Source organism: Convolutriloba macropyga, chromosome 14, assembly GCF_964194025.1.
Source record: "Convolutriloba macropyga chromosome 14, txConMacr16.3, whole genome shotgun sequence".
NCBI lineage: Eukaryota > Metazoa > Xenacoelomorpha > Acoela > Convolutidae > Convolutriloba > Convolutriloba macropyga.
Genome location: NC_134481.1, coordinates 2,539,959 through 2,560,086, shown reverse-complemented (window position 1 = coordinate 2,560,086; position 20,128 = coordinate 2,539,959). Strand labels below are relative to the sequence as shown.

The 20,128-nt window shown below is 35.7% G+C and overlaps 1 protein-coding gene across 1 annotated transcript in view; it reads right to left on the bottom strand.

The window, feature by feature from the left end:
- Positions 1-20,128, bottom strand: part of LOC142353026 (uncharacterized) — a 77,488-nt gene that overhangs the window by 31,535 nt on the left and 25,825 nt on the right. The window contains 5 exon segments of the mRNA XM_075405216.1: positions 491-701; positions 7,967-8,137; positions 12,462-12,736; positions 15,582-15,744; positions 18,971-19,214. Coding sequence (XP_075261331.1) covers positions 491-701; positions 7,967-8,137; positions 12,462-12,736; positions 15,582-15,744; positions 18,971-19,214 — 1,064 coding nt within the window.

The following is a 20,128-nucleotide window of genomic DNA, read 5'->3' as shown; positions in this document are numbered from 1 at the left end:
ATACAACAACAAGATCTTGATGGATGAATCTAACACCATTACTTATCATGATTAGAGGGTAACAATTGCACATCGCAATGCCAACAAGAACTATTCTCTTGAAAACTATATCTTTTATGTCCTCAATCCTACGTACATTAAATGTACACACCATAAACTAAAGTGAAAGTAGAATATCACCTTCTATAATTCATATCTTAACACTTTTATAATCGCATATAAATTGCTATGTCAAGTCTCAATTCTTAGTAGGCAAAAACCCAATATTAGTGCAAAAGTACTAACTAGTTTATCTATTTAATCTAATGATAATAGCCTTGCAATCGCTTCGCAGCTATCAAAAAAGAGGGGGGAAAAGGATACACTTCCGGACTGTCCAAAAGAGACGTAGATTTTGCCTTCAAAACTCTCTATATCCCAACAACACTCTCTTCAAAACCCTATCTAGACCATCAGCACATGATTAAAGTTGACCTTTCGAAAATCGTACCTGTTCCTGTTGGCATTATGAGTGGGACTTGAGTCGTTGTAAGTGCCACTATTACTACTACGTCCCTCTGCTCCACTTGGACCCGCTCCTCCTCCTCCTCCTCGACCTCCCGATTGGTAATATCCATCTTCGTTCGAAGCAGAAGAGTAGTGATGTCCAAATTTAGATCCATAAGGACTCCCATAACCACTTCCTCTGTTCCCATCACCACCTGCAACAGCACAATCAACTTCTGTGACCTTCAAAAAAGACTAAACCAAAATGTTTTTAAGTTGGCAAGTTACTTGGTTTTAAAGTTCATGGTTAATGTTGATAACTAAATCAGCTGGTTCAATGGCGAACTCTGACTGAGGATATGTCACTGTCGCATCAAGTGCAACCAGTCGACTCGATTTCAATGACGGAGAAAATATCTCCAGTACGCGCAATGGTATCAACCAGCATATTTCATATTTCGTTTTCCAATAACTGGGGAAGAAATAGCCCTTGTACATGTTGCTACCATTCGGTCATGTCTGAATATGATATCACCTCGTCCACGCCACAACTGCAAGGTGACCAAATTTGTTTAGAGTGTCAGCATTACAAAAACAACGCTTTCTCTCGCAGTCATAAAGATAAACTCGGAGTCGTATTTCGAATTGATTTGAAATTCGTTTGAGGAAAGATGAAGATCTAAGGCCTGTGAGGGATTGGTGGTGCAGCTAACCAGATGCCCGAGGGGACAAACATAAGGTCATAAGTCTCGCGTTTTCTCTTGAAGACACTTGGCCTTCCTTCAAAATGTAAAATTTTGGCGATTAGAAGCCTCATGAAATATGTGCCAAAAACGCAGAATGTTTCAAGAGTGAAGCAGACCAGTGAAAGCTCAATTTTCTGAGTAATCTTGATATATTCTAGAGTAATATTATTTTATACTCTAATATATTTGATGCTAACATCGAGCTTCTATAGGCCGCGGTGACTTGCTCTTGAGACTCTCTGATGCTCGAGCCAGACATGCTTATTGGCAGGTACGAATGATTTCATGCATGATCATTAGTAAAGTTCTCAAATATTTCGTAAAAAGCTTCCCTTTGGCTGCCATCAAACAAAACCGACTAACATCGGAAAAATTGCTCTCGAACGACTAGCCCGGAGGGAGGGGGTTGGGTAACTAAATTCAGTAAAGAGGGCTTCAAATGACTTCGTTAGAGGATATTATATACCACTACAAATAATTAAATATAGCCGGCAGATTGCCGGAATAGCTGCGAAAGAATAGACCTGCGTGCCAAATAATAGAGATAGAAACAGATACAGATCTAAATTGAAAAAAAAAAATGACGCCGCTCAAAAAACTAGGTAAAAAACATTCAGAGATAAATTAATAAAGCTTGTTAAAATTGATTCCGCAGAAGCCTCTTATTAGGGACGTTTACTGCACAAATGAGTTCCTTCGACCTCAAACAAATTCAAATTAAACTTGAGTTTTAAAGTGCAAAAGTCATTTTATTGAGTGAGGTAAGTCAAGTATGATCAAAATCTAATCCCGCAAATAACCTAAAAACTTTTGCTAAAGCGAGTGAGAAATGACGTCACGCATGCAAATGCCGTTAGTGAGAGGAAGAAGTCATTCAGAAAATTTGACTTTTTCAGCTTTGCTGTGTGAACAAATGTAAAACGAAAGAGCGTCAGACGACGAAACAAAAAACAAAGCAGGACAAGTCCTGACGTACAATTCAAAGAATTTTCATTGACCAAACAGAAAAACTAGACCTAGAATGGACTATGAGTGAATTGAGAAAACCATTTTTAAAAAATCAGATCAAAAAATAAGAAAAAAAACAAAAAAACAATGTCAAAATGCCGCATGTGAACAAAAAAACCACTAGCGAGAAATGAAAAATTAATTAATACTTAAAACTAGGCCTAGAATGAGCTATGAATGGATTGGGAAAACCATTTAGAAAAAAATCCGATCCAAAAAATCGAAAAAACAGTAAAAAATCAGAGTGAAATTGCCGCATGTGAACAAAAAACCACTACCGAGAAAACGAATTTTTGTTCAAACACCATTTTCGCACTCTACTTTAAAATTAGAGCGAAAAAAAATCCACGCCGCAAAACCACTCGCTTTTTCGCTCCATTTCCTGTTTCGGCTTGACCAAAATCACAACTCCAATTTGACTTCAAAAATCATAAAAATGTATGAACAATCTTAAAAAAAAACATAGCCGGAAGAATTCCGGAAACGACTCAAGTGAAAAACCATTTAAACGCCATACAACTACTCATCAAACAAAACGTGCCTTCACTAATTTATGATTATCTTGAAACAAAGTCATGAAACAAAAAAGTAAAAACAATAAAATCAAATCTGTTAAAAAATGATAAAAAATCTGATCCAATTTTGTTATAGATTAAGATCCTGAAAAAGCTATCTCTACCAAAATAACTACATCAAAACAACTAGTACTTACAAAAACCACTTATATGAATTTTGAAAAAATACTTTAGGCTAAAATTATGAAAAAAATAGCTCTTAAAAACAACTTTCACTGAAAAACTGGAAAAAGTTACTAAATTTTTAAATATTTCAAAAACATATAAATCCAAAGAAAAATTCCCTTGAGCCAATAGGGTATCCAGATGCTCGCAAAACAATAGGCAAGTCATAATAGGCAAAGAAACTTAGCTAAAAATAGAAAAACGAAAAACTGCAAAAAATTAAGAAAAATAGTTCCAATTTTCGCCATTTTTTTGTCACATTTCTCAACAAAAAAAATGATTCTTACCCAAAAAACGGTAACCAATTCTTATCATAAAATTGCTCAAGTAGAAGGGGTTTTTTTCAATACCAATTTGAGCCAGTAAAACAAAATAATCGTCAAAAAAATTAGCCCGAAAATCAGCAAAATAAATTAAAAACCTCCGAATTATCATAAAATTCATATGACTTTCCAGAAACCTTCAAAACACTACCGAAACCAGCCGAAAATTGAAATCAAATCATAACCAAACCTCTTAACCAAAATAAATAAAAAAAACTGCTTTAAAATGCCGCACGTGAACAAAAAAATTTCGCTCGATTAGAGAAAATTTTTTCACACATCAATTTCTCACAAAAACAGCGGTCTGAACAAAAACCACTCTCTTTTCGCTCCACTCTTCAATTTGTTCAGCAACAAAATCACTCCAAATTTTTTCACGCATTTCATTTCTCGCTTCAAAAATCACTCCAAAAAATTGATTAAAAAAAGGACTTCTCCAATACTCCTCATCGAGTCGTAAAAAAGACAGCGCCCTAATACAAATCAAATTCTTTGAATTGTAAAAAACCAAGAGCACCGCAATATAGCTTCGCTCAGCTTACAGCTTCGCAGCTATAAAAACAATTTTTGTGTACTTTTCTCTTGACCAATTAAGTTCGGCTACTTAAAAATCTGAATAAGAGAAACTTAGATCACGCAAAATGCAAAAAGTCAAGGGCACAAAGGTCACTCGACATGAGACAAAATTGGTCCAGCAAAAATATTGCTTCAGAAAGACGTTTACGATAATCACTTCAAACTTCGTTCGACAGCAATTAAACAAACTGATTACAACGGCGAACTCGCTTGTCGGTTTGTTAGTGTGCAACCAATAAACCAGTTTTGGCTCATCCGAGCAATTACACAGAATGAACATAACCGACTAACGTGGGGCGAATTGATCTCAAACGACCGGCCAGTGGTTGGCTTGGTCAGTAGCTAGCCACGGTTTAGTGAGGCCAGCTTTAGATTAATTGAAGGAGCGTAAGGTGAGCGCAGAGTGGGTGCACCGCAGCGGGGGTGCAAAAGCGGATTGGGGGACTGATCTGGGGGCGGTGGGCGAGTAGGGTGTGGGATCAATTTCTAAGAACCAACACCATAAGTATGAGTCTCCTAAACAGTTTCTGTTAGTTGAATACTTCAAGACCAGTGGGCTGAATGGCTCTAAGAGAATTAAAAGCAAACTGGGCGCTACCTCTTTATCCCGTTTCTGAAGACGAAAGTCAAATGGGCAGATCAAAAATCGGCCCACCGAAAAATTGCATAAAGACAAACAGGATTAATATATTTGCTACAATTTGAGAGCAATTAACAATGATTTCCTAAAAAATGCCTGTTAAGTCATGCATGCTGAAAACATTTCCACTCTAACTCTTTATTAATGAGTATCAAAGATGATGACATTACGGCACATATCAGCAGCTGAAGTGCGTTGTCAAAAAAAAGAGAGAGTTAGAGAGAGAGAGAGAGAGAGAGAGAGAGAGGAAAGAGAAAGAGAAGAGAGCGAGAAAGAGAAGGAACGAGAAAGAGAAGGAAAGAAACCCTAACCGACACAGAGAAAAAGAGATAGGAATTTTTTCCATGATGGGATTCGACACTGCAACTTTCTAGTTTTCTGGCCTTGTTAAAAATTAAACCATAAAAAAACAAAAAGGCAAAAACGTTTTCAGCTTTGCAGTAAAAAACTTCAAAACCATTTTCTGTCTCAAAAGTTCTGTCAAGTAACCCATCTCCGAGACTTGTTTCGTTGGCCAGTAATGGTCGTTAAACTCAGAAAAGGACAGAACAAAAAATTTTGGAAACAATTGCAAATTTTAAAAAATCTTGCTAAAATTCAAGATACTAAAACTTAAGAACCATTTCATTGTCTCAAGAGGCTATCCAGTATCCATGTTTCAAGCCTGAAATAGTTTCACTGGCTCAAAGATTCATACACTTGGAACATGATAAAAAATTGCCAAAAATTTGAATTTTCTTGAATTTTATCCAAAAATTACTAAAACTGGAGTCATAAAAAATATTGATCACCATCCCATTAACTCTAGAAACTATGCAGCAGTTTATTATCAAACCTAGGAGGTCCCAGTCCCCCTGGTGCGGGAAAAAGATAAAAGCATAAGGTTGCAAACAATTTTTAAAAATTACATCCATAAACTATGAAGTAACATATTATCAAACCCCTAAAGAAGTTCCGTAAACGTTGATGCTTGAAACCTCAAAATGACAAAAAATGTCAAAAAAATTCAAAAAATTGCAAGTTTAATAAAAAAATAATTGCTAAAACTTGTGATATTAAAAAAGCTAAAAAATTATCCATGGCCAAAAAAAAACTTGAGGCTCAAAAAAACCTGAATAAAAGACTATGTAAAAATAAGGAAAAAATGGCAAAAGTTGACAAAAAAAATGTTAAAATTCGTGATGTTAAAATCTTGCAAAACATTATCAAACCCCTTAAGATGTTTTCTGGCCCCTGAATGTAGAAAACACTGAATAAGGGTAACCCTGAATAAGGGTAACCCTGAATAAGGGTCACTCGACATGAGACAAAATTGGTCCAGCAAAAATATTGCTTCAGAAAGACGTTTACGATAATCACTTCAAACTTCGTTCGGCAGCAATTAAACAAACTGTTTACAACGGCGAACTCGCTTGTCGGTTTGTTAGTGTGCAACCAATAAACCAGTTTTGGCTCATCCGAGCAATTACACAGAATAAACATAACCGACTAAAATTTTCAAAAAGCTTGAAAAAAATTTCAAAATAGCATAAATTTGCGTTTTCAGCGAGTTGTTCGTCAGCAGCTAGAAACGGGGGACGCACCGAGGGCTGATGGGGGCAATACTGGGGAAAAATCGTATAAATTGTGCAAAATAGTATAAATTTGCTTTCTTAGCGAGCGGTTGTTCGTCAGTAGCTAGACACAAGATGGGGGTGCACCGGGGGCGCAATAGTGGGGTAGAGGGTGACAACACAGGGGGGGGGGGGGGTGGTGGGGGCTATAGCGGTGGGGTCAACAGTGGAGGGGTCTTCAACCTCTAAGAACTGCCCTAAGTAAAACATAAGTATAAGTTACCGAAACAGTTTGAGCTGAAACAGAGCACTAATTACCCGCGTCTAAGAGCACTTAATGCCCGCGGGGCGCTACCTTTTTATCCCGTTTCCATGGACGAAAAGTCAAAAGCGGTCAAGCAAAAAATTGCATAAAAAAGACCGACAGGACAATTATAATTGCTAAACTTTGTTTGAGAGCAATTAACCAATGCAAACACAGAATCATTTAAATAGCCCAAACTTTCGAGTACAAATGAGATATTTGGAATACGTTTCTTAAGGACGCTGCAACAACTTGGAAGTGGCAATAGCAGCAACCAATATTTCAAAACTGCGATTCAAATTTCGATTCTGGAGAAGGGGTGGTCATTCCGTTTCAATTTTTGACCGCGTGGTGGGCATTTCTATTCTAGACCACAGCTCAAACTTGTCATTTCTAAGAATCAAGCCTTTTTCAGGACAAAAAGTCGAAAGCGGTCAAGCAAACAATCGCATAAAAAAGACCGACATGACTATTATAATTGCTACAAACTTCGTTTGAGAGCAATTAATCAATGCACATTCCGAATCATTTCAATATCCCAAACGTACCAGTACAAATGAGATAGTTTGAATACGTTTAAGGACGCTGCAACAACTTGGAAGTGGCAATAGCAGCAACCAATATTTCAAAACTGCGATTCAAATTTCGATTCTGGAGAAGGGGTGGTCATTCCGTTTCAATTTTTGACCGCGTGGTGGGCATTTCTATTCTAGACCACAGCTCAAACTTGTCATTTCTAAGAATCAAGCCTTTTTCAGGACGAAAAGTCGAAAGCGGTCAAGCAAACAATCGCATAAAAAAGACCGACATGACTATTATAATTGCTACAAACTTCGTTTGAGAGCAATTAATCAATGCACATTCCGAATCATTTCAATATCCCAAACGTACCAGTACAAATGAGATAGTTTGAATACGTTTAAGGACGCTGCAACAACTTGGAAGTGGCAATACCAGCAACCAATTTTTCAAAACTGCGATTCAAATTTCACTTCTGGTGAAGGGGTGGTCATTCTGTTTCACTTTTTGACCGCGTGGTGGGCATTTCTATTCTAGACCACAGCTCAAACTTGTCATTTCTAAGAATCAGGCCTCTTTCTGGCCCATCTTCAATCAAGACATAACGGACTTCTCTGATTTGCTTTTCCGAGCCGAAACTAGACCATCCGAACCCGAAGTGCGTTGTACAAGATCAGGAAGAGGTTTTTTTTTAATTTTCATTATTGAAGTTTTTAAAAAATGTAGAGCAAAGACATTGCAAAAAACACATTCTCCTCATGCTGTTAAAAGCTTTCGAAAATTCCAATGACAAGAACCAAACAGGGCAAAACTTAGTAATTGTGAATTCCGAGAGCTGACTTCTCTATGTCTTCTCTATGTTTTTTTGCAATCTTCTTGGTCATGCTTAAAAAAACCGCAAAATCGAAAACTTCGGAGCCGCAAAGAAATGATATCAAGTAAAAAGGAAGTTTCTTTTGCTGCTCATGAAAATTAAGATCACCTCAAATCAAATCAAAACTTCATTAAGATGTACTGCTGATTTTTAATATACTTAAATACTAGCAACTCTAAATTTTGTCTTCGACTAACCTGACGAGTAATTGGACTGATGGTGTTGTCCTCTGGTCCCGTAATAGGATCCTCCCCCGTTCCCTGAAACTCCAGCTCCTCCGCCACTGTTGTTCCTATTATGGTAGCCTCCACCTTGTCCACCATTTCTACCTCCTCCACCGTAACTGTAGTAATTGCTGTTGTATCGACCTTAACATTAACACCATTTAATCCCATCTTATTACATATAATATGTCGCCATACGGTGTATCAGGTAATGTATCGAAGCAAGTCTTCATTTCGTAAGTCAAGTTATCTAAATCAATGCGGATTAACGTCGTTCTCAATGTTCCCTTGTGACTCGCACTTTAGCATTGAGTTGCGAACATGCAAATAAACTGCCATTTTTCTTTCAATCTCAAATTGGATGCTATAGTGCTTGATTGCCTTGTTTTTTTGGAGTATTGGAGTGTCTTTTTAAATCAATTTGTTAGATGTGAATCTGAAGCAAAAACGCGTGAAAAATTTTGTAGTCATATGATCATTGAACAAATTTTTCTGTTTTAACTATTTTTCGGTGACGAGATTCGATTAGACTTTATTAATTGAGTTTCAAGCTAATCAAGGAGGTTTTCCAACTGTTTTGCGTCTTTAGGGAATTTGTTTTGTTTCATATCATTTGGAATTGAAAAGATGCCTCTTTCTCGATTTCTCAAAGAATTTTTTGCTACCAATTGAATACAATTTTGCTGTTACAAAACCGCGTTTCTGTTGCGAAATATGACAATAATCGAGATACTTGTAACTATTCTAGTCCATAGAATACAACAAGGATGCTCGGTAATGTGCGTTCGCACAATGCTCCGACCCCGCTCATCCACGATTTTATTTAATTGTCTACAAAAAAAAGAAGAGATGGAACACTTCAAAAAAATCACATCTCGTTTAAGTGACAAAAAATAATGCAGATTTAGAGGGCCGATGAGACTTGCCATTAATGAGAGTAATAGACAATACAAACATAGAAATAATAATAGCAAACATTAATTGCGACCAAAAATCGATGTCTATACTTGAAAAAAAAACTGGAAGCAATTAAGACCTGTCATTATTCATAATATGACAGACGACTACAAAAAGAACGGCAAAAACGACAACCAAATAAAATTAACAAGAGAGCGTTGTCGCAACCGTTAAAACCATATTCTCTTCATGAAGAACATTAAATATCTACAATTGCGTATTTTGTCAACGCCAAATCGGCCACTGCAATAGTTTAATAATGTGGCAAGGAAACAAAACCCAGAAATTGGCAAATACCCAGAAATTGCACTTTTCTTATGAAAATGCGCGGTACCGAAGCCCAGAAACCATTAGTTGAACCTATAACTAATAAAAGGACTGGATGATGAAAAAAAGGATACGACCTGTCAATACAGAGACCTAGCTACAAAAATGATAAAATAAGAAAAAGTGACAAATCTGAAAATTCCAGATTTTTTTAAAACAAATATTTTCAAAAATCAACCAAAGCATAATCTTTCAAATTAAAACAAAAGCAGATTAATTTGCAGGCGCTCAGGAAGCAAGTGTGCTTGTTATTAATGAGACTGAGTTATAAGCCCACAAAAAACAACATAAGGACAGGACCGTAGTGTTGAAGCCATTAAAACAATAAGACATTCCGAAACAATAAAAATTTTATATTGACTGAAAGAGTATGAAACTTTTGCTTGGGTACCTTTCGATTTTGAATGGGTCTTCTTTCTAAAGGGTCTTTATGAAAAAGACATCTAAAAGAACAAATTTCGAACAGTATCGAAACCTCAAAACTCTTATGAAAACACATTTTTAAGCTCTGTAAACATCACTCAAAAAATCAACTCCAAATATATTGTTTGGAGAAACAAAAGGATGATAGGCTCTATCTCTATCGCTAATGAGGTATTATTGTTGCGATAATTTGAAAAGAGAACAAATAACAACCTCAAAAAAACAAATATGCAAAAAGCACAAAACTTTTCTAAAATTTCGTAGTTAGAAAGCCCAGAAACGATTGGTTTAAATATAAAACCACTATAAAAAGTGTTTTTCACTTCACTTGGAAAAAATTTTGCCCGGTATGTATTGACACTAAGCCACATGTGGACAGAATTAAGAACATTTAGCCAACATCAAAACGTAACTGACAATTTTTTGAAAGCAAATATATTCAAAGCCAAAAGAGCCATTAGAAAACAACTGAAAACAATGTACATGTTCACCTATAGCTCTTAAAAACCCAAATGGATTTTTGCCTAATAAGACAAAGTAATGAGGCTGCAAAAATGACACAAATGAAGGCAAAACAAAAATCAATTAACGTTTACGAAAACACATTCAAAGCCATAAAAGTATACGAGCTTTTCCCTGAACCCATAATATTTTTTGGCCTCAAGTTGTAGTGAATGAGATCTGCCAATAATTGGGCCCTGATTTGAAATAGTTTCTGTCAGTAATCAACATAAAAAACAAATGCGAAAATATGAAAAAGACCGCGCACCAATAAAATGCGAACAATTATTGATTGTAAGAATCTAAGATGAGTCCAAACAGACTTGATTTGCTGCGCGCCCAACAAAAACAATTTATTATTCCGTATGTTTGCAAACTAGATTAAATATCAGAAAATTTTTGCTATTAGCTCATGAAATATTTCATTAAACCAAAAAACATACCCGGCAGATTGCCGGAAAATAGCCGCCGTTGATTCCAATAAGCATGATTGGGATTGAAAGAATAGATATTGAAAAAAAAAGATTTTTGTACAAAAACATGTTTTAAGTCCGATTTATTTTGATGGCATTTCGTAGTTGAAGATAACGTACTTCTGTTTCTTAGAGAGAGGCTACAGTGGCTACTATCAATACCAATAAGCATTAGAGATGGTAACTAAGACTTATAGGAACGACGTTCAAATAGCGGGCATCTAAAATTGGGCTTTATGGGTTTATCCCGTTTCTACTTCTGACTTCAATTTTTTATACTGACTCTGTTCATTTTGAATTGCTTTGCTGCGCAACTGATGTTCAAAATCACTTTTAGAAGAATGAGAGAAGAGGGAAACTAGTCTAGAGAGGTCAAAAAGATATCACGCAAAATGTTGAAAAAGCGGCAAAATGAGGTAAAGCGAAAAATTTTTTTATTCGACGAAGTAAACAAAAAAAAAATAGGAGCGCTATAATAGCCGGCTGAGAAGATGAGGCGGCTATTAATAATTGATATACTTTGCATAATTGAGTTAATTTATCAAAAAACCTGCAAAATTTTAATTCCAGAAGACTCCTATAGGCAGTGAAATTAAAACTAGCCTTTTTGAGGAGTTTACAAAGATGGGTACAGCAGATGTTAGGTCTCTACTTCCGGCATATTTAAACAAAGTGAGATGAAAAAAGCGAAAACTAATATAACTTTTTTAACTAAAAGACTATGATAAAACCAATCAGCAAGCCTCCTTTATCCCTAACAATGCAACAAATAACATTGTTGTAAATTTTTTCAAACCATCTTAACGGTGCAAGAACAGTGAGCATTTTTGCTTAGCATACAAACTTTTTGTTCACAGGCAGCAAAATGATTAATGTTATTTAAACGTCACGCTGATCTTTCAACAAAAAAAGTGAAATTTTATTTTTCAATTTTGAGCAGTTGTTTTTAAACCGTTTTACTGCTTGATATGCATTATGAAAAACGCATGCCTTTTTTCAAAAATTTTTTCAATCAATTTTTGTTTAATTTGCCCCAATTTTCACCCAGTTTCGTTAAATTAGTTTAATTTTCCATTTCGATAAATTACTAGAAACTTTTAGAAAAATTCTGATTTTCATTGATTGGGTAGGCTAGTAACCGTAATTGGAAATTAATTTTGAAAGTTGTATTGGCGATTTTTCCTCATTTCTTTCTAGTTTGTTGCATTTTTCATGTTTTTGTTAATTAATTGTGCCAGAAATTGACTGATTATGGGGGGGGGGGGGGGGGGGGGGCAACGACACGCTCTATTGGCAAAAGGGGACAACGACACGCGCTTTTTTGGGGGGGGGGAGCAATTGATTATTCTTTTTGAAAGAAAACACAGTGATCGGAATCTATTCTGTTCTTTTTTGTCACTCAGATTTTCAGGAGTCACCCGGATTTCTGGAGTCACCCGGCATTTTTTTTGGTTTGTGTGGGAACAAGGGCTGCGATTAGTGACAAGTCGAAATTATGCCAACCATTTTACAACAGTATGTGTTACCAAATAATTACATGAAGTCACAACTGGACAGTTGCTCAATGAAACCACTTTGATAATCGAGGATATAGTTGATTCAATTAAAATTGAATTACGATTCATACTGTTCCATCGAAATCAGAAGAAAAGATATTATATAGAAAACTCGTTAACATCATATCTTACTGAAACCCAGATTAATTTTCATTAAACACTGCATTTCTCTATATGGTAAAGCCACTCGTCAATTTTTCTTATAATTTATTAAATCAAAAAAATATCCACCTGAACTCTCGTATCCTCCAGAACCATAATATCCAACACTGCTCGGATTCTGTGATGGCGACGAATACTCAACATTCTTCACAGAATACTTCACATCCAATCCATGCTTCTGCGCGAAAGAACCCAGAGACGACTGGGAGTTGTTGTAACTATAAGCCTGGTTCTGATGATATCCACCTGAGTTCGAGTACCCTCCCCCGCCGTAGTAAGTGGACTGGTGGCTTCCGTTGGCATTGAAGTGTTGCATGTGGTCTTGGTCTCCGCTGCTTTGCGATCTATAGCAAAGAGTGATATCGGATGAGAACATATTTTATCTTTTGGAGTGGAAGATTTTTTTACATACCAAAGGATTGGAGGAATGCCTAAAGATCTGTTTGCTCAACTCTGACTCTTTGATGTCAATGCGAAGCCACATTTAGACCAGTGATTTTAATCACTTCAGAAGTAGTAAAGGGAGCGAAAAACCCAGTAGTTAAAGGAAGTGAACTTTTTTGATTAAGACTAGTTTCAAATATAGTAGTACATTCGTGAGTGTATTTTCTCTTATTTTTGTTACTCTATCACATAGTTTGGCGTCAAAGTTTCGAGTCACAATTCAAAATTTTTGTCAGAATTTGTTTGATAAGTAATGCTTTTATGACTTGCACAAAGAGCTTTCAAAACATAAATAATGTTGCCTTGGCGTTTAGTCTCATTAACGGCAGGCCCCATTGGCTTTCTAATGGAGAGTAAATGGACCTATTTAATGTAGCCAGTTGATAATTTTTGGTTTTAAAAGACGTTACAAGCTTTGTGAATGATATATATTATGATCGTTCCAAGAACTTCAGAATAAGAAGACAAACATATTTAAAACTTGACACCAGAAAAAAAACTAGAGAAGAAGCTTCAGACCCCAAAATATCTGGTAATATTGAAAAACTTCCAGAATGGAAAAAAAACAGATGAACTCAAAAGTGACCCGGCCAAAATTTTTGATGGAACAAACAAATAATGATCATGTCTTACCTACTTGGATCACCGCAATTAACTCCGCAACCGAAAGGTACATTGTGAAAACAAAAGGCAGATAAAATTCTTAGAAGGTAAACTGAATTAGGACATACGGCAAAACAAAAAGAAGAAACACGCCTCTCTGGTTGAAGAATTCATAGACAAAAATTGATTCAAATCACTTCATAATTTAAACTAATCATAAAAAGGCAAAAGACGCAATAATATTCAAAAGCAGGAAAACGTTTCTAACAAAAACCGAGCCCCAAGTATAATTACAGACAATAAAATTAGACAAAACTTCGTTAACAAATTTCAGCTAAATCTCAGTAATGAATGATCAATCAATTGATACATAGAATAATGAATTGAAATGAATTGAAAAAACCATGAAACTGAAATAACAGCATAGCGAACAAAACCATAGCACCCAGGTAAATTCTACAAGGTAGAAAATATTTACACATTGTATGAAAAGACTTCGCAAATTTGAAAGTAATCAAATTGAGAAAAGTAGAGAAACAAAAAAATTATGCTTAATTAGCATTTGGGGCTGAGAAATATTACGCAGCAATGCTCCGTATAAAAAAGAAAAAAGTGAAAACAAATCAAAGAGTCGAAACATTAAAATATTCGGCAAAAAAATTGTCAAGATTTTGTTAAAATTGCAATTATGAAACATAACCGACTAACGTCGGTTAAATCGCTCTCGAAAAACTAGTACGAGCTCGAATATATTACAGCTGCCTCAGTGGAGGAGACAGCGAGAGTAACTAAATTCACTAATGGGGATTTAAAATGACGGCATTAGAGGCTAATGTAAACCACCAAAAAAACTACACCAATTTCAGCGCAATTTTCATTTAACGTTTAGTAGCGGACTGCCTCCAATTGAGTTCAGTTGCTGAATTCGTTCGAGAAAAATTAAAATCAAATTTTCACCGAATTTAAAAAAAAACACCAAAAATTCATTAAAATTTTAATAACAGGAAATTTAAATCTCTGGCGGCTTACAGACTTTCTAAAAAAGAAAATCAAAATACAAACCCAAAACAGAAAAATTGGACCAAAAACCGCCAAAATTGAATTAGTTAGTGTAATTAGAAAACAAGTACACCTCACGTTAAAAAGAGGCGTTCCATGCAAAAATGGTTAAAGTGAAGTTACATATATAAACCAATTTTAAAATGTCTGCTCAAAAATCCAAAATTAACTAAAAATATAGGCCTATTTTGCACTTGAAACGCATTATTTGGCTCATAAACACTGTCGTATCATTTTCAGATGGTTAAGAGATAATACAGCATCGACTATAAATTATTCATGCAAAAACCAAATTACAAGGAAAAATACGGCCAAATGGACACAAGAAAACGGCTAAAAGCAGTTATATAAACATATACCGACAAATGTCGGAAGAATTGCTCTTGAACGACAGACGATGCAATTTATTTCAGGGGCTGTAGCCTAGATCAATTTTTTTATGGGTGCAAAAAAAAACATTTCCCCGACGGTATTCGCACCACTGACCTCACGATCATCCACAACCACACGCACTGACCACTGCGCTACGAATCACTTACCTCTTCTATTATGCAACCGAATTTATATTAGCAACAAACTTTAATTCGGAGCAATAGAGATCACTCAAAAATGAAGAACGAAAGCGTGAAAAAGTCACTTGAGAAGTCAAAGAATGTTCTAGAAGAAAAGCGCAAAATTGTCCAGCGAAAAATTTGCATAAAAGACACACACGTTTACAATAATTGCTATGAACTTCGTTCAAGAGCAATTAAAAACGATTAAATACGAAAAGTCATTCGCTGAACGCAGCGCACGAAAAAAAATTTAGTTCACAGACCAATTTTACTCGCTTTCACTTCAAGGCCCAAAACGCCAACTTCACGAATAGTACTTTCAGTTAAAATAATACCAAGAAAGACCCGTAAAAACCAAGAGAAGTCCATTAACAGCACCAGCTATCGCTTTGTGGCTATTAATAATTCATTATGATTGGTCATCTGATATTTTCAAATGTAATTCTTTTACCTAACGATTATGCTTGTTAATTTACAGTTCCCTTCAAACTGACAACAGAATGGCCGACACATCATGCATATCTACTACCTTGACATGTAAGATCTATTGCCATATCCTTGATGACTGTAGCCGTATCCACCTCCACTGCTATTGTATCCCCCCATTCCAGAAGAGTTCCAACTCTGTTGACCTCCTTGGCTACCTCCTCCTCCCATGTACCCTTGCTGGCTGGAGTAATTACTACTCCCACCTAGAGCAAATATGTTATTCAATACAATTTGAGGTAAAAATTTTATCAGCGAAAGCGCAAATTTCTACCTCAGAAACTACTTCTTTATAGTAACAAAAAACAAAAAAACTTTAGGCTAGTATACGGGTTAAAAAATTTCACCATTTACTGTTAGAAAAAATATTTTAAAGTTGATAGACATTTAAAAGGTATTTTCTCATTTTTTTTACTTCTGAAACATTTAAGCTCCATTTTTAAACCGTGAGCACAGCAGAAATTAAATTAGATATAGGAAAAACTACTCTGAAATTTTTCATCAAAGGAAAAATTGAACTTCTAATCTTCTGAAATGTTCCTGGAAAAGTGACAAAAAAATCAGAAGTTCAACTTTACGTAGTTTTAAATTCCTTTAATGAGGTATGCCAGCCTTGAGCAGTGATTTGGTGTAAGATACAAGGAAGATACAAAGAATTGGAGGTTAAAACGTCCAGAAATTGGAGGCAAAACGTCTTCTATAAAAATACTAAGACCTCCATTTTTTGTGCTCCAAAAATGGCCCATCGACAGTTGGGTTCGCAGATATTTGTAATAAAGGGACTAAAATACGGTTGGTGGGAAATTACTTAAAAGCACGGAAACTTGGGAGACATTTGCTATCGTCCTTTTGCTTCTATTCCCTTCTATTCCACTAGCCTATGGCTCAAAAATGACATTGAAGCTTTAGAGTAGTTGTTTTACTAAAATCAATAAATTTTTGAAAGTTGAGAAGTGAAATATTATGAGAGCATCAGTAGCCTTGGCTTAGGGACGCTAGATGTAGCTTGTGAGTGGGTGAACCCGAAATGGCCGGATTTCGACATGGCCGGAAGCCGAAAAAGCAGGAAAAGTTGGCGGAAACTGACAGCAATTATTTTGTTCCACATCCAATCCCCGAGGACATGACCCCAAATATAGCTTAGTCCTAGCTGTGAAAAAGAAGAAAATCGGAAAGAATTGTGATGATGAAAAATGCCACTGATGATGAAAAATGCCACTATTTTGACAATAAGAATCTGGCCCACTTAATTTTGCTGCCCCTAAACAACAAACATAACCGGTGGATTGCCCAAAAATGGCCACCATTGATTCTCACAACCCCGAGTCAGATTGACTAATGTCGGCAGAATTGCTCTCGAACGACATGCGAGGCAATTTAATTGAGGGGCTGTAGCTTAGACAAATTTTTCTTTATGGGTAAAGACCAACACATTTGCAATATATGCTACGAACTTCGTTCGAGAGCAATTAAAAGGGATCATCACTGTTTGTGCCCCCTCACAATGTTATTCTCCCCCAGTTATAGAGCAGATGCCATTACATAGTAAACCAAAATGCATAGATTGGGGCAAACGGAAAATATCCCAGAAGCTCTTTTGAATTGCACGCTATTTTGATATCATTTTGTAGTTGGACATACTCCTGTTTCTTCTAGAGAGCATATAATGGCTAGTACAACAGGAATAAGCATTCGAAATAGTTACTAAGACTTATAAACGTAAGAACAGAATAGCGGCATCTAAATTCGGCTTTATGGGTTAATCCCGCTTCTATTTGATTTCAATTCGTTTTTCGATACGGACTCTTTTGATTCTACATTATTCCAGATGAGCAACTGCTGCTTAAAATTAATTTGAGCAGAATGAGGGAAGTGAAACTAGCCTAGAGATCTCAAACAGATTTCAAGCAAAATTTTGAAAAGGCTGTAAACTAAGGTATATCGGAAATTTCCGCTTCACGAAGAATATGAGGGCGGCTATTAATCAGCAGACTCTTTTATTGCTTCATTTCTCAGCTTGGAAACATTTTCAAGCTCTAAAATCTCTCTTGGTGGCATTTCGAGTTGAAGACTTGGCGTCGGGTAATCGCAACAAAATTTTTTACAATAGCACGATGAAATTAGGAATCAAAACGCAAACTACTGCTCTTGAAATTTTAAGTATTGTGATTTTGTACTCATAAGTAATCAAGTAAATAAGTGAATCAAGAATTCAAGTAAACCATCTGCAGGAATTAAAAAAGTTAAGTTGGCCAGAAAAGATCGTTGAACTCAGAAAATGACAAAATTTATAAACAATTGCAAATTTTAAAAAAATCTTGCCAAAATTTGTGATATTAATTTCTTTAGAACCATTTCATTGTCTCCAGAAAAAATCCAGTGTCCTTTTTTCAAGCCTTAAACAGTTTCACTGGCTCATAAAGATCGATAAATTTGGAACTTTCAGAAAAAAATTTCAGAAAATTTGAAAAAAAATCAAATTTTATCAAAATTTTGCAAAAATTCGTGATATCAAAAAGTTGAAAACCATTCCATTGCCCATAACAACCATGCAGTATCATACACTCAAACCCTATAGGAAGTTACATGGCTTCTGAGGCAAAACAAATCAAAAAACAAATATTTTAGGAAAACTTAAAAATAGCAAGTTTTATCCCAAAATGCTAAAATTCGTTATTTTAAAAAGTTGAAATCTAGTTCCCTGACACCACAAACAATGCAGTAACCTATTATCACACCCAAGAAGAGATTCATTGGCCCTTGAGGCTAGAGAAACGTAATAAATGTCAAAATTTTCCAAAAAACTTAAAAATTGCAAGTTTTATCAAAAAATTAGCAAAATCTCGCACTGTGAAAATGCTGAAAACCATTCCCTTACCACTAGAAACTATACAATAACCTATTATCAAACCTAAAAGGAGGTTCCTAGACTGAAAAAACGGCAAAATTTTTTAAAAAACTCGAAAATAATAAATTTGCGTGTTTATGTTTAGAGTGCCAGAGCATATAGGGCTTAAAATGGCCATAAAAAGTAATTATGTCTAAAGATCTCTATCAACTTTTTCAAACCTCAATTTTAGACTGTTCCAACAAAAAATTCGAAAGACAAAAAACCGCGAAAAATTGCAACATTTTGGGCTCAAACGCCTAAAAATGACCTTTTAACCTTGAATTACGACCTTTCCAGTAGCCTCACCACCCTAAGCACTTGAAAGACTGCTAAATGCGGCTACTGGCATGTAACAAAACTTGATAACCTCTGAGCTTTACCTGTTTATCCCATTTTGAAAGCTCAAATTCATTAAAAAAAGGTGAAAACATCTTACCAACACAGCGCATCAATACAATGCAAAGTCTTTGGATTGTAAACAAGGAGAGCGCCTAAACAATAGCCGTTGAGAGGCTGACGGCGGCTATTAAGACAAAACTAACCTCGGTTACTATAGTGACTCGGATAATTGCCGCTATTGTTATTGCTAGACTGTTGTAGTTGTTGTGTTTGTACAGAGTTATTGGCAGCTGTATGTTGCGACTGCTGCTGCTGTTGTTGGGAACCAGTCGAATAATTCTGCATGTTTGAATTGTGCTGTGCAGAAGCAGACCCACTTCCCCCCATATGTGGCGGGTTCCCATTACTGTACACTCCTGTTTGTTTCTGTTGTTGAAATCTACTTCCCTGAAAAAATACGGTTGGTTTTTGTCAATATTTATTTGTGAAGACTTGAAACACACAGGCTCACATAGACACCAATTGATGGTTCCAAGCTTTCCCATTTACTCTCCGAAAGTATGATAAACATTATTTGAAACAGAGGTAACAAAAGAGGGGGGAGGCTGATGTGTGTGTGTGTGTGTGTGTGTGTGTGTATGGAGGGTGTTGGGGGGATGGGGGTCAACTTCCAAGAACCGGCCTTCATGCCATAAGTATAAGTCTCCAAAACAGTTTCTGTGAAACTACCTGTTTATCCCGTATTTGAGAACAAAGTCAAATGGGCCGGACGAAAAATCCCATATAAAAGACCGACAGGACTAATATAATTGCTACAAACTTCGACTGAGAGCAATTAATAATACTAATCATTTTTAAACTATCCTGGGCAGGTCATTGTAGACCATCTGGTCTTGTTATCTGTCCTCTTCATGTTACAGTTTGTATAGTGCCAGTCAGTCCTTCTTATCTATCTAATTTTGTGTTAAATTTTGAAAATTGCTGAGCTAATTTAAATTTATAATTTTCAATTAGGCATGAAGAAATTAATTCTTTCTTTCTTTCTCTCAAAAAAATACAGGAAAATGAACGGAGAAGTATCTAACCAGAAAAGATAAATAATAAAAATTTCGTTGTAAGTAGAGACACGGAAACAACTGTAGGCAAAAGATCATGCGATACGTATAGCTGTATTTTGTTAAACGACAGAAAATGGAGTTAAGAGTAAGGAAATGAAGTACAAAATGAAATTCGCTACAAAATTTCTACAAAAATTAAGCTGCAAATTATCCACAAATTGTTATAATAAGGACCAAACAAAAAAAATTATGACTTCTAGTCAGGCACTCACCCAACCCAAACACTGACCCAATCCAAACATG